Raw genomic sequence first — 15394 nt, 5'->3', positions numbered from 1 at the left:
TTTAACCTGAACTGACCCTTTAACCCATTAAAGACATTGCTGTTAGGTAACGTTGCTCCTAAGTAGACATCTCCACATCAAGTTGTCTAGGGGCCGATTTGGTCCAGCGCTGAAGGGCTTGCAAACTAATAGGAATGCCGAAGACACAGAGATAAAGTCACTCGTGTAAACCAGGTCGGAAGAAAGTGATATCCCCCTTAGGTACAGCAGGGCCCTGGGCATGCGGCGGGTCCGTTCTAAGGGACCACCGCAAAGCGAAAATCTCCGGAAAGCGGATTTTTCGGTGTGTGCGCATGCACACATTGGCAATTTCCCCTTCTGCGCCTGTGTGACCTCCGTTTTGTGCATGCACGACCTCCGTTCTGCACATGCGCAACCTATGTACCCCCTGTTCTGCGCATGCGCGGCCTATGACCTCCCAGGTCTGCGCATGCACAGACATGGCGGCCCCCTTCTCAGAACCGCCGTATCGGCATATCGCCGAAAAGCGGGGAGCCGAGAAGCGGGGCCCTACTGTAACTTTCTGGAAGGATTAACAAACATTCCTTTTTCTCTGTTCCTGTTTCATGCTTCTTTACCTACAGAAAAACATTACATTCAAACACAGTAAACATAGTTTTGTATGTGTGATGGTGCTCTAACAGTGCTAGGACCAGATATATGGAAGGGAGTGTAGACTGGTTATATAATAAATAATAGTACTAAACCTTAAGTGGGCATGAGGTACCCTGAAGGTTGGGGTGGGTTGTCCAAAGACACCCCCCCTTCCTCATTGGGTTAGCCCTAGGTGTGTACTCACGTACTATTCTTCCCAGAATCTCCCTTCCACGGCGTGCAGCTGTTGATATAAAAGTTCCAAAGGCCAGGGTGTGCAGCGCACAGCAAAGATGATGAGAGCAGGTCTTGCAGTAAAATTCCTTTATTGGTAAGTCATCTGGATGTGGGACAGCAGCAAACTTCAACGCGTTTCGTTCTAGAGAACTTTTTCAAGAAGTGCTGTATACTATACTATCACAGGTTTAAATACAGCTGCCCGCCGGGTTTTCGCGCCAAAAATGACGTCATCCGCATCATCAGGCCAATGAAATCATGTGCAAAAATTGTAGTATAGAGATTGTTTTTATTATTTAAAAGAATTCTGAAAAAATTAAAAACAAATTAAAAAGGTATAATTTAATCTTGTACCTATATCTGAAGAACAGCAAATTGCTTGCTCCTATATGTGGGATGGAGTTTACAGCCTAATAATCATATTGTTGAATAGATGCCTTTGTTTATATATGTAGTGTGGAGGACTATGTAGTAGGCATGTGAATTTGTGAGTAGAATATTTTTTCTCCTCTTAAGCATTATTACAGTACTAAGGTTACATACATGTTAGCGTAGATGGATGTGTAATTTATGACAAGTTGTTAGGTACATATGCATTTTAGGAGAAACCAGAATACATGGACAGCAATAAATGTACTTAAGTAAACGTAATGACCCCTTTAGCAAAGATAAGTCAACATGCCTGGGAACGTTTTATTTTATTGCTAATCTGATGCACAGATGTAACAAGTGACATTCTTCCACCATTACGTATATATCGTTATGAAGCAGAATATTAACATGTTTCCATTGGCAGTGTCGGGGTACAATATCACAAAATATCCCACCAGAGGGGACAATGAAGTCTTGCACATTTGTATGTCACTGGGTGGTTGAAAAAGACGTCATATTTTTACTTCTACCGATATATTTGTCTATCACTGCCCTGATCTCCTGGTTCCTCAGGCTGTATATGATGGGGTTGAACAGTGGGGTCACCACTGTGTACAGCAGAGATAGGACCTTGTTTATGTTGAGTGAGTGTCCTCTTGATGGAACCACATAAACAGTAAACAGGGTTCCATAATACGTGCAAACAACAGCTAGGTGGGAGCTGCAGGTGGAGAAGGCTTTTTGCTTCCCGATGGAGGAGGAGATCCTGAGGATGGTGAGGAAGATACATGTATAAGTGCCAATGATGAAAACAAGTGGGGATAGGATTAAAGGGAAAGAAAACAGAGTAATTTCCAGTTGCACCAAGGAGGCACCATTTGAGCAAACAAGAGCTAGAAGAGGGCCAACATCACAGAAGAAATGGTCAATGATATTGGGTCCACAGAACTCCAAATGACATATCAGATTAACTGTAATGAGTGTTACCATAAAACTTAGAAGCCAAGTCCAGATAACAAGTTGGAGACGAAGTTTGGGTTCCATAATGGAGGTGTAACGCAATGGGTCACAGATGGCAAGGTATCGGTCATAGGACATTACTGAAAGGAGAAGACATTCAGCAATGGCTGAAGCGCCAAAGAAATAAAATTGAACCATGCAGCCAGTGAAAGATATGGTGCTCACATCTGCCAATATGATGTGTAGCATGTTAGGGACAATATTTGCAGTGAATAACATATCAGCGAACGACAGGTGGCTGAGGAAGAAGAACATGGGCGAGTGGAGGTTGTGACTGGTGGACACAAGTACAATGATCAGAAGGTTCCCAGCTAAGGTGCCAACATGAAGAGTGAGGAACAGAAAGAAGAGTGGAATTTTAAAGCTCTGAAGGTTGTGGAATCCAACGAGAAGAAATTCTGTGACCATCGTCTGGTTCTCCATCACCTGTTGGTTGAATGAGAACAGAGATTGCATATGGTTATTTATTTATTTTATATATAAAATGTTTCACCAGGAAGTACAGTAATACATTGAGAGTAACCTCTCGTTTTCAAGCATGTCCTGGGCATATAGAGTTTGATGATAAATACATGGTTAAAAATACATAGTTAAATTAAGTGTGCAGGGTTATACATTATATACATTGCATGCACAGTTAAAGATAATATATATTATTTGCGTATGTAACAGTTACAGACCAGATTAAAATGTGAGACAGCTTTAGTTATGAAAGAACGTAGACTGGTGGCGGCTGTGAGAGTCTCCGGCAGACTGTTCCAGTTTTGGGGTGCACGGTAAGAGGAGGAGGAACGGCCGGATACTTTGTTGAGCCTTGGGACCATGAAATATGTGTTTTGGAGTCAGATCTCAGGTGATAAGTGCTGCATGTGATAGGGGTGAGGAGCTTGTTCAGATAGACAGGTAGCTTGCCCAGAAAGTATTTGAAGGCGAGACAGGAAAGATGAACGTTGTGCCTAGATTGTTAAGGTACAGAACAAGATTTTAATGGCTGTACTGATTCTAATGAATTGTAGGTTGGTTGGAGGTTGTACAATCTTACCTTTTAGTATACCTTTTAATAAACTAATATGTTAGTTGGTCGTAGATTTAGTTGTTCCGGAGTTTTTGATACCCCTAAAGATGATCTTCCAATAAGTGCCTCCACCATCTGTTGAATGAGACGGCAATTTATTGATTGAATTGAATTGCCTTTGCTTTCATTGAGTACAGTAACCAAATGAGTAGGGATATATTTTAATGAATAAGACTAATTTCTAAAGAGCGGGACTCTTATCTAATAGAATGTGACTGGTCTCCAATGATGGTTAGGCTGCCATCTCTTGAGTGAGACTGCTGTCTAATCGGTAACATTACTTTCTAGTGAGTTAGACAGCCAACCATTATAGAGACTGCCTCACAATGAGTGAGACTGCTTTTGAATTTGTGAAACCACGGCCATCTAATAAGGGTCAATGCTTTAAATTGAGTGAGACTGCCTTCTAGTGAGCGAGACTGCCTTCCAGTGAGCGAGACTGCCTTCCAGTGAGCGAGACTGCCTTCCAGTGAGCGAGACTGCCTTCCAGTGAGCGAGACTGCCTTCCAGTGAGTGAGACTGCCGTCCAGTGTGTCAGACTGCCTTTCAGTGAGAGAGACTGCCTTCAGTGAGTGAGACTGCCTTCCATTGAGTGAGACTGCTTTCCAGTGAGTGAGACTGCTTTCCAGTGAGTGAGACTGCTTTCCAGTGAGCGAGACTGCTTTCCAGTGAGCGAGACTGCCTTCCAGTGAGCGAGACTGCCTTCCAGTGAGCGAGACTGCCTTCCAGTGAGCGAGACTGCCTTCCAGTGAGGAGGACTGCCGTCCAGTGAGTGAGACGGCCTTCCAGTGAGTGAGACTGACAGTGAGTGGCACTACCTTGCAATGACTGAGACTGGTGAGTCACTAGTGACAGCATGTCTGAACAAAATGTTCGTGAGATCTCAAAAGCTGTTAGTGGTTACTGGAATGGTCTTCAAGTTGTCTCACGGAGTAGCCAGCTTAGTAAAAATGGACTTAATTCGCCGTTATAAAAAACCCAACAACATTGTATCTGTTTTTTCCACATGTAACACGTATCTTCGTCAATTCCCGGCTGCCTTAATGAGCGTATTTTGAGCGACGGCCGATGGCCAGAGGAGACTAGGGAACTCTGTCCTATTCTCAAACTGGCAGAAATATGTCCGATAGGTACATTACGTGCAATAAAGAAACAACATAAATTGGGAAATTATATTGTGCTTATCAGTTTCTTGTTTTTACACAGCTGCTGTGTCCTTGTGGATGGCACTGGCCTTTTTAATTTTACCCAAGAAGCAAGGTATGTCTTAAGAATGCAAACCCTGAATTTAGGATGGGCAGGATTGCTAAATAAAGCAGCAAATCATTTTTTCCAATGGTAAAAAGAAAGAAAACACATTTTTATATATTAAAAAGGGAGCACTGCCGATTTAAAACATTCCCTGTCATTAGGTCACTTTGCCCCTACGTGGGACTGACCCTTTAACCCATTAAACACGTCACTGTCATTAGGTCACTTTGCTCCTACGTGGGACTGCCCCTTTAACCCATTAATAACGTCACTGTCATTAGGTCACTTTGCCCCTACGTGGGACTGACCCTTTAACCCATTAAAAACGTCCCTGTCATTAGGTCACTTTGCTCCTCGGTGGGACTGACCCTTTAACCCATTAAACACGTCCCTGTCATTAGGTCACTTTGCTCCTATGTGTGACTGACCCTTTAACCCATTAAACACATCCCTGTCATTAGGTCACTTTGCCCGTACGTGGGACTGACCATTTGTGAAAGGTTGAGTCCCAGCCTTTTTATTTAAAGAAGCAGCAGCATCAGACCCTGAGAAGAATGAAAGAGGCTTCTGCTGTTCTCTGAACCTTCTTTTTATTAGGGATTCCACATTCAGGTGTATAACAACCAGTTCCCCCAGCGCGATGTCTCCAGCCACAGAGTAGCCAGCAATATCTGCATTAGAAAGTTTGCATCCTTTCACTGAAGTTCCACAGACACCCTCATATCACATAGCAGCAACAAGGAGTGCAGAAGGGGACAACCTCATATCACAGAGCGGCAACTAGGAGTGCAGAAGGGTACAACCTCATATCACATAGCAGCAACAAGGCGTGCAGAAGGGAACAACCTCATATCACATAGCACCAACAAGGAGTGCAGAAGGGACCAACCTCATATCACATAGCAGCAACATGGAGTGCAGAAGGGAACAATCTCATATCACATAGCAGCAACAAGGAGTGCAGAAGGGAACGACCTCATATCACATAGCAACAACAAGGCGTGCAGAAGGGAACTACCACATATCACATACTGCACCGACACACTTTAATCGAGCAAATACCCAGTATGTACCTGGCAGATACCTGGAATGCGCCGCTCCTCACCTCTGACAAGCCCCGTTGCGTTTGCCTTCCCAGCCTGGGTTCATGCCTGGCTGACGGGCGGCTGATCTGTTAAATGATAATGATTAGGATTTAATAGGCTGCAATGCTTCGCGTGTCTACCAGATGGCATAAATTCATGAATTGTAATGCAGTATATATATATATATATATATATATATATATATATATATATATATATATATATATACTGTGCAGTATTGCAGCCAGCGGGAATAAAATGCTTCAATCCCTGCCTGGAAAATACCTCAATGCACTTGGGCAGAAAACAGTCACAAACCTCAATACACCCGGGTATACCCGAATTCGTGGGACTAGCCGAGCTCGAATAAAGTGTGTCGCCAGTGTAGCAACAACAAGGCGTGCAGAAGGAAACAACCTCATATCACATAGCAGCAACAAGGAGTGCAGACGGGGCCAACCTCATATCACATAGCAGCAACAAGGAGTGCAGAAAGGAACAACCTCATATCACATAGCAGCAAAAAGGAGTGCAGAAAGAGACAACCTCATATCACATAGCACCAACAAGGAGTGCAGAAGGGAAAAACCTCATATCACATAGCAGCAACAAGGCGTGCAGAAGGGAACAACCTCATATCACATAGCAACAACAAGGCGTGCAGAAGGGAACAACCTCATATCACATAGCAGCAACAAGGAGTGCAGAAGGGGCCAACCTCATATCACAGAGCAGCAACAAGGAGTGCAGAAGGGAACAACCTCATATCACATAGCAGCAACAAGGCGTGCAGAAGGGAACAACCTCATATCACATAGCAACAACAAGGCGTGCAGAAGGGAACAACCTCATATCACATAGCAGCAACAAGGAGTGCAGAAGGGGCCAACCTCATATCACATAGCAGCAACAAGGAGTGCAGAAGGGGACAACCTCATCTCACATAGCAGCAACATGGAATGCAGAAGGGGACCACCTCAAATCACATAGCAGCACCAAGGAGTGCAGAAGGGGACAACCTCATATCACATAGCAGCAAAAAGGAGTGCAGAAGGGGCCAACCTCATATCACATAGCAGCAACAAAGAGTGCAGAAAGAAACAACCTCATATCAAATAGCAGCAACAAGGAGTGCAGAATGGGACAACCTCGTATCACATAGCAGCAACAAGGAGTGCAGCAGGGAACACCCTCATATCACATAGCAACATAGCAGCAACAAGGAGTGCAGAAAAAGATCAGGGAAAGAAACCCCCTCCCTTTTATTACTGGTTAATTAGGACAAAACCAAATAAAGTAAAACACAGGGGAGTTGTCTCCCAAAACTTACACAATTAGCAAACATAATACACTTCACACAACATACAATTTTCTATAGCAAGCCCCAAAAAACAGTACCTTTCACAAACATCCCATGCATGTCTTTACTCTGCAAAATAAATGACATTCAGTATCACTTACTTTAATTCCCCCCCCCCCCCATACCGTGGTATAATCTACCCTGGATGGTATGCAGGAAGGAAACGCCCTTTTCCTTTTTAACAGAGACTGCCCATGGCTGTGTAACATCAAACCGGTTTTAACATTAACTATACCTGCATTATACTGACTGACCTCAGGACACCACATTAAAGGTTAGTAAAGTTTCAGGTAAAGGAAACAAAAAAAAGATCGCTGGGCCCAGCAAAAAGCAAAACAGAAAGAAAGAAAGAAAGGTGGTGCACTTGATGCCAAAAAGCAAACATGCATTTAACTTACACAATAGTACAAGCAGCCCTGTCACACCCTTTAACCCTTTAACCCATTAAACACGTCCCTGTCATTGGGTCACTTTGCCCCTACGTGGAACTGACCTTTAAACCCATTAAACACGTCCCCGTCATTAGCTCACTTTGCTCCTACGTGGGACTAACCCTTTAACCCATTAAATAGGTCCCTGTCATTAGGTCACTTTGCCCCTATGTGGGACTGACCCTTTAACCACGTCCCTGTCATTAGGTCACTTTGCCCCTACGTGGATTGACCCTTTAACCCATTAAACACGTCCCTGTCATTAGGTCACTTTGCCCCTACGTGGGACTGACCCTTTATCTCATTAAACACGTCCCTGTCATTAGGTCACTTTGCCCCTTCATGGGACTGACCCTTTACCCCATTAAACAGGTCCCTGTCATTAGGTCACTTTGCCCCTATGTGGGACTGACCCTTTAACCACGTCCCTGTCATTAGGTCACTTTGCCCCTACGTGGATTGACCCTTTAACCTATTAAACACGTCCCTGTCATTAGGTCACTTTGCCCCTACGTGGGACTGACCCTTTATCTCATTAAACACGTCCCTGTCATTAGGTCACTTTGCCCCTTCGTGGGACTGACCCTTTACCCCATTAAACATGTTCCTGTCGTTAGGTCACTTTTCTCCTACAAGGTACCAAGAGGCAGATCTTCTAGCAGAACCGATCTTTCTCCCCTTATTTGTTTATTTTTGGGGCTTGCTTAGGATTTTAATTTCAATATTCCTTTATCCTCTTAGAAGTACTAGCAGGAAGATACTTACATTGAGGTGTCTGCTCATTGTTCAAATACCAAATAAGGACCCTTCCTTCTTAGGCTGTAGTCATCAATCTTCTGCTTTTGTGGTACCAACTACATCTAAAGAAGTCATAGACTTTAATGTTCCCATGAAGAGCACAAGATATCCCGTTATAAGGGGTAGCAGAGAAGGACCTAATGACTTGGTCAGAGTCCACAGCTTTCTCCACGGCTTTCCCCATTTACTATTCCAGCCAAAGGACTGGGGAACATTATAGTGGTTCATGGCTTATGTAGCCACTTTCTCAGCACCTTCGAGTGTGCACCATGTAAGAGGATCCCCGTCCCTTTCCACCATTGCTCGATCTGTCCGATTATAAAGCAGAATATCCCAGAGTTTGCATAGAATTTAATGGCAGTTTTGGTGAAGAATATCACAATATATCCCAACAGAATCAATGCTGCCAGAATCACTCTACTCTTTCCTAAATCTGTCTCAGCGTCTCCCCTGCAGAAATCCCTCTCCTGGCTTCCTATCAAATCCCGCATCTCACACTCAATTCTCCTCCTCACTTTTAAAGATTTACACTCCTCTGCCTCTCCTTACATCTCAACCCTAATATCTAACTATACCCTCCTCTGCTCCTCCTTACATCCCAGCCCTAATTTCTCACTATGCACCGTCCCAACTCTTGCGTTCTGCTTAAGGATGCCTTCTCTATGTATCTAAAGCCCTCTTCTGTCTTAAACCTTTCTCACTGACTGCCCCACACCTCTGGAATGCCCTTCCCCTCAATACCCAACTAGCACCCTCTCTATCTACCTTTAAGACCCACCTTAAGACACACTTGCTTAAAGAAGCATATGAGTAGCACCGTGGCTAATACTAAAGCTTGGCCCCCTGCAGACGCACTTACCAGAACTCCCTCCTACTGTCTCTTTACGTTCTTCCTACCTACTGTATTAGATTGTAAGCTCCTCGGAGCAGGGACTCCTCTTCCGAAATGTTACTTTTATGTCTGAAGCGCTTATTCCCATGATCTGTTATTTGTATTATTTGTTATTTATATGATTGTTACATGTATTACTGCTGTGACGCGCTATGTACATTAATGGCGCTATATACATACACATATATATACACACACATACTGCACCGACACACTTTATTCGAGCAAATACCCGGTATGTACCTGGCAGATACCTGGAATGCGCCGCTCCTCACCTCTGACAAGCCCCGTTGCGTTTGCCTTCCCAGCCTGGGTTCATGCCTGGCTGATGGGCGGCTGATCTGTTAAATGATAATGATTAGGATTTAATAGGCTGCAATGCTTCGCGTGTCTACCAGATGGCATAAATTCATGAATTGTAATGCAGTATATATATATATACTGTGCAGTTTTGCAGCCAGCGGGAATAAAATGCTTCAATCCCTGCCTGGAAAATACCTCAATGCACTCGGGCAGAAAACAGTCACAAACCTCAATACACCCGGGTATACCCGAATTCGTGGGACTAGCCGAGCTCGAATAAAGTGTGTCGCCAGTGTACATACATACATACTGTACATACATACAACATTGGGGACAATGAAGCCTCCTGTTATATACTATAAATAATTACATTCACAGAAACAATACATCATTGACAATAGTAAAAGCATTTAAAAAAAACATGTTGTATAATGCATTGTGGAAATGTGATATATATATTCCTTTTACTTACTGATCTGCTTCTCACCACCAGTGTAGAGTGGATGTTTTCCAAGGTGGGAGTCAACCAAGAAGACATGAGACCCTTTCTCCTAACCCTCTCATCGAAGGGTGGGAGAGAAAATGAAGATGCATGGCGCAGAAGGTAGTGTGAAGGACTTCTCTGTGCTGAGCAGAATGTGCATCAATACAGCTTTAATGTTCAATCTCAGAGGCACCTTTATATGTTTGCCCAGAGAAAGCCGTGTTATGTCTACTGGGTATAGAATCCCAGAATGGCCAATTACCTCGATGACAGAGAAGCGACGTCATACTCCTTAAAGCCTCATAAAACATATACAGTAAAACAAATATGTAATTTTTGGATATAAATGACCCATCAAACACTATCTTCTCCAAAAGAAACTCTTACAGTAGATCGTAGATTCATTACAAAGAAAATTATTAATTACAGTGTAATAACTGAACAGTGCAATAACATGTCCCCATACCTTTACTGAGAAGGAATCACCGTATAGTGCTGTAGGACGTCTTGTTTATAATTCTGCTGAGATATACAGTACTGGAGCGTGGTTATTATATTTAAAACAATAGGTTATTTTTGTGCAGTTAAGTGTAGATGATCGAACTGGTGATTGCACAGTTTTATGCTGGTTTGATTGCAAGCTCTTTGGTCCAGGGGTTGCTTCCTCCTAATGGTTGTTATTCAGATTATTTCTTTTCTTAGAGACGTGTGTCAGTACCGTTCGATGTCCTGCCGACACTATGCATTTTATATGTAGCCATGTGTAAAATTGGTGTACAGATCTCTCTCATACTGAGCAGTAACTCCTGGTAAGAAGGCAGGATTGCCAGTAGTTATCATGGAGGTTTGCCCTCAAACCCTGTGATGCGTCATATGTAGTAAAGGAAGTGACAGCATGCTTTATGTCCACTGTTAGTGACACTGAGGTGGGTCTTTCTGGAGCCTATATATTGCACAGCACTTCCAAAAGTTAGGAGGTTTCTTCAGAGGCTGGGTCAAGTGTCTGCAGCAGTTCAAGTCTGTCTGTCAGAGTGGCAAAGTGACAAGCTGATTACACACTGTGTCCAGGGCTCTGGCACAGCTGGTGGTCTCCCTTTGGGGAGAGGTGGATCCACAACTTGATTAAGAGTCAGGAGGAACTTTCTGGATGAAGTGTCACTACAAGATGTGCGGCTAAGTGTCGGCCGCTATGATGGGCAGTCTGCCACAAGACATGCTAATAAAAATGCTCATGAAAGGACCCTTCTTGCCTGTGAGTGGAGTTACTCAGGGAGAAGATGCACCCAGGAGTTCTCTTCCAGAAACTCCTCCCTGCTATCGTGGGGATCTGGATGGGATGGAGGCGCTGTACCGACTGTGAGTTGTACTCAGCACACTACCTCAGATGCCTGTCATGGTGAAATTCCCAACCACATCAAGCTGGAGACTCAGGAGTCCTGTGAGCCAGCAGGTGCACCACACTACACTACATGTAACGGGGGCAGTTTCTCACATAGGGGTCAGGATCAGAAGGGCTCAGGGAAACACCGTTACATATACATTACAAGACTTTACAAAATTACCATTTCATTCTTCAAGCTATACAGAATAAAAAATAGTTTGACAGTGTCGTTGGCAGGTAACCTGGAGAAAAATATATATACTAAACCTCATAAAACATATAAAACAAATATGTCATTTTTGGATATAAATGACCCATCAAACACTATCTTCTCCAAAAGAAACTCTTAGATCGTAGATTCATTACAAATAAAATTATTAATTAAAGTGTAATAACACCGATTGGATGATTGGACCGCATGGAATCACCACCCTGTTGATTTAAATGGGAGTTTCATTGCCCAATTAACACTATCGCGATTTAATTAATGTCCACAAAAGAATGAACTCAATATGAAGAGCTTGGAGAAGAGACGGGAGAGGAAGGTCTGATATAAACTTATATATAACAAATATATTGCCTCCTAATCGACCACTGATCCATGCAACATATGAATTGAACTTCTGCAGCATTCTTTCCTCCGTTGGCTTTGAACTCGTAACTAATGAAAGTAAAGACGCGACAGATGTAGCGTGTGATGTAGGTTCTCCCAGAGAACACAACACACAGTATCCCGTTATAAGAGTTTCCTTAGTATTCGATGGCAGAGTTGGTGGAAATAAATCACAAGATATAACATAGAAGAACGGACACGCGGATAATTAAAGAGCTAAACCAGAGGAGACATCCAAGAAGAGACAAATGTAGTGTTATCTTGGGTTAGTAGTGCCTGGAATTCATTTCTCCCGCTAACATAATTACTGTGTTTTTTCCCCTTATTTAGCAATGACCCTCCAACTAGTCCCTAATGGAAGCAGTAGCTACAGATGTAACAAGCCTTACTGTTCTTCTGGCCGCGGAAATTTGTTGGGGAAACCGATCGGAGCCACAAGAACAGCAAAGGTCTGCGGCCCGGAAGAATTAATGCTCTGAGGGTCCAGGCTTTTGCATGGGATCCCGTTAATCCTTCGGTGCATGGGCCATCAGCTGGGGAGAGAAAACTGGAGCCCCCCAGTCCCCGTCTGCTGTCACCTCCCCGCAGCACTGAAGATAAGATGCCGGCAGTATTTCCTCCCCCCTGGATAATGTAGATGTCCCTATTTGGGTCTCTACATCATGAGTGGGAGGCTATATGGCCATATTTGGTCATCTACATCATTAAGGGGCTGGACAGCTCCAGCTCCCTCGATGACGTAGATGACCAAATTTGGCCACATACTTTATAGCCTCCCCATCGACATCTGCTTTCTCTTCCCCATCCTCTCTTTACCTCTAGCTCTCTCCCATATAAGGGCAGGGAAACAAATGGGTTCACCCATATAGAGATGTCTACACATCCTTGCCTAAAGAAAGACTATGCTATTAACATCAGCCGGACAAATAATTTTTTCCTTTATTTTGTCGATTTAGTCATTTGGGTTCTTTGCTCTTTAGTAGTAAGGAGGATGAGGGAGAGCAGAAGGTGGAGGGTTCAGGTATTTGACCAGACAGTAGACCTATTGTGTGTCTAGACGTGCAGGAAGAAAGCTTCTCCTCTATGTGGACCCAGCTCCGAGGAGCCACGGGATAGGAAAAATAATAGTGAGGAGGAAAGTTACTGTTTTGTAAAGAAAAAACATGGAGCCCCCACTCTATCAAACTTTGGGGTTGTTTGCTTCAATGGAGAAGTTTCACGTTCCTTTCGAGGGACAAACCAGATACGGGACATGACTTGTTGGCGGCGTGGAGGAGAGATGCTAACATATTGTTCGGCAGAAATGCCGTGGGGTTAATCAGAGTCTATTGAACTGGCTCACGTCAAGTCCATATACAGTATCATGGAGATACAGATGAAGCAAGGATTGACGCCATCGGTGCCACGGTCACTCCCGGTAATGTGACTATGGCGGTCTCGGCAAAGAAGGTTTAGTGCTGCAGGTGGTCCCATTCAGAAGCGTGAACCCCCGCTGCCCGATCGCGGCAGACACGGTCCCTGGCGTCACAGACGTTTGCTTGTTCGACCCTGGGGACAGTAAGTCTTACTAAAGATGTAGGATAACAATGGGAGTCCCTGGTCCTTCTGGAGACGGTGGCCCATATATACTAAGCAGTCTTCTGCTAGGAAACATCTTCTGGTGCTTAAAGACACTTTACAACTCATTTAATTGAACGGTTGTTAGGGTGTCTTCCAACTCTTTAAAGTGTCTCGTGGCAGAAGACACTTTGTGAACACAGCCCTTGATCCTGACTGTACTGTACTTCTGTTCTTTACTCCCAGTTAAAGGACTTGCAGATAGAGAGGGGCGAATCCACCCAAATCTGTGTCCCTAAAATTTCTGGCATTTCCCCCCCGCAGTCTGTTTCGCCGTGTAACATCCGTAAACGGATTTGGAAGATCTGAATCCACACGGATTAATCAAAAAACCACCACTGGGTACAACCCGTGGTCGGATTTGTGGATTCTGCAATCCTTTGGCAGGTTCTACCGATCCGTCCACGGGATTGCGGAATCCGCGGGGTGTACCGGTAATAATAATAAAAAAATTCCGCAAAACTCAAATCGCCCCTTTATGAGATCGATCCGCTTGAAATCCACGGACCAGAGGAAGCGGCCGATCCGAGGCGCAGCCAAATTCGCAATTCGGATAGTAGCCGTGCGGCAGCCATGTCCGCCTGACAGGGCAGTTTCAGCAGATGTAGGTCGCGCGTCCACACGCCTCTCCAGCGGCCTGCATGCTCTCCCTTCCTGAGCCCTGATAAAAGGCTACCAGCCTGGTGTCATTCATCCAGGGCACCTGGAGTTTTGCCACTTGACAGGTAGAGATGTTACAAGACTTCGTGTGTCCATAATTGGGGGCAAGCCGATGGACCGAGACCGCAACTGCAGGAAGGTTACCGCTGCGGGGGGGGGGGGGTCCGATCGCAGCCGCACTCCAGAACCGGATTAATGCTTTTCCATCACCGCGGTTCCGGAGAACTTAAATCAAGCTACATCTGTATGGTATACATGAAAACCAGAACTGGCAGCGGCAGCGGCAGTCGCCATATTAAGAAAGGGCCTGGTGTCTTCTCCTACCACAGGCAATGTCTCTTTGATTCCTCACACGAACCCAACGTGATCGCCTTGGCACGTACAAAACATCCCATATTATTGGTTTTTCTTCCGCTCTAATGATTACGTTGTCTTCTCTTCTGGGCGCTCACACTCGCCCTTCTCTCGTCCTTGTATTGTCTCTTTCGCGCAATGTGAAACAAAGGAAGGTATCGTAGAAACGTATAATTTAACGGCCATTTCCGTATTTGCTGTTAAAGTTGCAGACCCAGCAATATCCTACATGTGCTTTTTTTTTATTATTAAATCAGTTCTGTACTATGAGATCATACTTGTTGCATTTTTTTAAAATCAACTCTAAATTACATTTTTTTATGTATTATAATGTAACAATAATGTTTTGTTTCTATAGCAACCACTTACAAAGTCCCACCCCCTTCCTCTTCTGAAGCATGCTCTGGAACACCCCTTTTTAAGCCCCGCCCTCTCTGTAGCAGTGCACCAATTGTATGTAGTGACTCAGATGCATGGTGAAAGATCAGGCGCCACTGCGCATGACAGACTTCACAGGCTCCCGGATGGATCGAAAAAATTTTATTGGCACAACAGCAACACACTAGGGCTACACCACAATCGTCGAGGGGGAGATTGTGGTGTAGCCCTAGTGTGTTGCTGTTGTGCCAATAAAGTTTTTTCAATCCATCCGGGAGTCTGTGGAGTCTGTCATGCGCAGTGGCGCCTGATCTTTCACCATGCATCTGTTTCCCTATTGATGGCTGCACGCTGGAGCTGAATACAGAGGAGAGCGGGACCCAGACCAGGAGCTGAGTTTTAGGTAAGGGTCATTGCCTTGCTCAGACACTCTGGTCACCCTCGTGGCCCTTCACTGCCTCCTCCATACAGCCCCACATGACGACCTTA

General features: G+C 44.4%; 1 protein-coding gene across 1 annotated transcript; it reads right to left on the bottom strand.

Moving 5' to 3' along the window:
* Positions 1 to 1673: 1673 nt before the first annotated feature.
* On the bottom strand, positions 1674 to 9999 carry LOC142471417 (olfactory receptor 11A1-like). Its single transcript, XM_075578223.1, has 2 exons — positions 9891 to 9999; positions 1674 to 2649 (listed from the first exon to the last, which is right to left on the bottom strand). The coding sequence occupies exons 1-2, from the start codon at positions 9954 to 9956 to the stop codon at positions 1693 to 1695; spliced, it is 1023 nt and encodes a 340-aa protein (XP_075434338.1). The 5' UTR covers positions 9957 to 9999; the 3' UTR covers positions 1674 to 1692.
* Positions 10000 to 15394: the final 5395 nt, after the last annotated feature.

This window comes from Ascaphus truei, chromosome 20 (assembly GCF_040206685.1).
Source record: "Ascaphus truei isolate aAscTru1 chromosome 20, aAscTru1.hap1, whole genome shotgun sequence".
Classification (NCBI taxonomy): Eukaryota; Metazoa; Chordata; class Amphibia; order Anura; family Ascaphidae; genus Ascaphus; species Ascaphus truei.
The sequence above is the reverse complement of the archived record's forward strand: the minus strand, read 5'-3'. Positions and strand labels throughout refer to the sequence as shown.

Coding starts and splice junctions, on each gene's coding strand:
- LOC142471417 (XM_075578223.1), bottom strand. CDS start 9,956: ATGTCTTCTTGGTTGACTCCCACCTTGGAAAACATCCACTCTACACTG. Junction 2,650..9,890: donor TGGTGGTGAGAAGCAGATCA/GTAAGTAAAAGG, acceptor TTCAACCAACAG/GTGATGGAGAACCAGACGAT.